This window comes from Tupaia chinensis, unplaced genomic scaffold (genome assembly GCF_000334495.1).
Source record: "Tupaia chinensis unplaced genomic scaffold, TupChi_1.0 Scaffold000477_1, whole genome shotgun sequence".
Lineage (NCBI taxonomy): Eukaryota > Metazoa > Chordata > Mammalia > Scandentia > Tupaiidae > Tupaia > Tupaia belangeri.
Window position 1 is genome coordinate 3,051,816 of NW_006159986.1, and position 1,885 is coordinate 3,053,700.

The 1,885-nt window shown below is 50.8% G+C and overlaps 1 protein-coding gene across 1 annotated transcript in view; it reads right to left on the bottom strand.

The window, feature by feature from the left end:
* Nucleotides 1–77, bottom strand: part of KRT9 (keratin 9) — a 6,409-nt gene extending 6,332 nt beyond the window's left edge. The window contains exon 1 of the mRNA XM_014590668.1: nucleotides 35–77. Coding sequence (XP_014446154.1) covers nucleotides 35–77 — 43 coding nt within the window. The remainder of the gene's footprint in view (nucleotides 1–34) is intronic.
* Nucleotides 78–1,885: the final 1,808 nt, after the last annotated feature.

Genomic DNA, 1,885 nt, shown 5'->3' on the forward strand with positions numbered 1-1,885 from the left:
CCCCCCCCCCCCCCGACCCCCCCCCCCCCGCAGCTGCTGCGGCTCCAGTAGGACGACGAAAACTGTCTGCAGCTCATGGCACTGCCCGCAGCTCGTGGAGTAGGAAGCAGTTGTAAGAGTGCTGTTGGCTCTGGAGTACCAGATACAGAGCTGTCCCCAGGGTCACCTATTTATACCCCAGCTGAAGGTGGCACACCTGGGTGTGCCCTTGATCTGTGCCAGCCTCCCCCACAGATTCAAAGAAGGTCTGGGATTCAGGAGGCAACCAGGCTGCCCCAGGCTCAGCGTCCTTTGGTGACTGCCCTGCGGCAGCCCAGCCTCTCTCCATTGTGTAGGGTAATTTGGTGATATTAGTCTGTCAGGGGCACCATAAATCAGCTCTACTGCCAAGGGGGTGACCTAGATCCTAGAACTTGGTCTCCAGCTAGCCCTGACAACAGAACTGAGACTTAGCCCCTCTGGAAAAGAAGCTCCCAGAGGAGTCACTTCCTCAGGGATGGTTTGCTGTCTACACCCTCATTGCTCCCATCTTGTGCCCACTATGGGATGAGCAGGGGCCAGGGTACCCAGGACTTATTATAGAGCATGAAAGTCACAGCCCTTGCCCACAGGGAGCCCCAATCTGATGAGAAACCAGCCCTTGCTCTCAGGATCCTCAAGACTGATGAGAGACAGAGGCTTTGCTCTGGGAACTCTATTTAATGGGAACAGGGTCAAAAGATAGAGAGACGGACAAAGCAACAGGTCCACTAGCACTCAAGAACTGCGTGCAGAGTTCCCATGAAGACCTGGGAAAAGAAAGTGGACCAAATAAATAAAGTGATGCTAACGCTAGCTGAGGATACAGGAGTGTGTGGCTTACCCTTGCTCCCAATGGAAACTCAGACACATATTCTGGTGGCCAAGGCCAGAAGAGAGTGATAACGACTGCCTGAGCTTGATTCCAGCTCCATGCTCACTAGCTGTATGACTTTGGGAAGTCCCTTGGGAAGTATTCTGTGCCTCAGTTCCCTCCTCTGTAAAATGATGGTATTAATAGTTTGCCCATCTCCTAGCCAGAGACATGAGAAACACTCAAGAAGCATTAGTATTTTCTACCCCAACTCCCTCTCACCTCTGCCCTCCCCAGACCATAGCCATCCGCAATCTCTCTGTGTCCCCCAGGTCCCTCTGCCTCCACCTACACCCCAGCTGGAATGAGTTTTCTAACTCAGTTCTGACTATACCATTTCCCTTCATCCCCAAGATTAGGTCCACATTCCTGGCACTCAAGGCCCACCCCCAATCTTCCCATTCCTGCACATTTCCTGCTGTTCCCCAGACTTCCTACCAAGTCATAAATGCTCCCCAAACACTCTTCATAACTCAGAGAATGCACAGGACTTGCATCTCCCTCCAACTGAAGTGTCCCTCTCTGTCTTCTTAGAAAACTCCTACACATCTTTGGCTACCCCTCCATGTGCCTACTCCTCTGTGAAGCCTGCCTGTGTTCTCACACTCTGGGTATGCACTTGACTGCATTATAGTGTTTCACACTGTCTCACCTTGGCTCTCCTTTCGTCAATCGCAGATGCTCTTTAAGCCTGCTCTTGCTCATCTTGTACTTGTCCAATGCCCAGCACTGTGTCTGATCCAAATAAGATCCCAAAACGTGTGAGATGAGAAACCAATAACTGGTCATTCCAAGCTAGAGAACCTAAGAGTCAAACAAGAGCTAAAGGTAGAAAGAGAGAGGTCAGGATGGTCGAGAAGGGCCTGGAAGAAGCAATGAGCTCTGGGCGGAGGCTAAAGGATATTTAGACTTCATAAAGAACCAGCGTTTCTTGAGATGCTTTTGGGTAAGGCACAGAGACTGTATTAAATCACGCTGAATTATTAGTGAGAA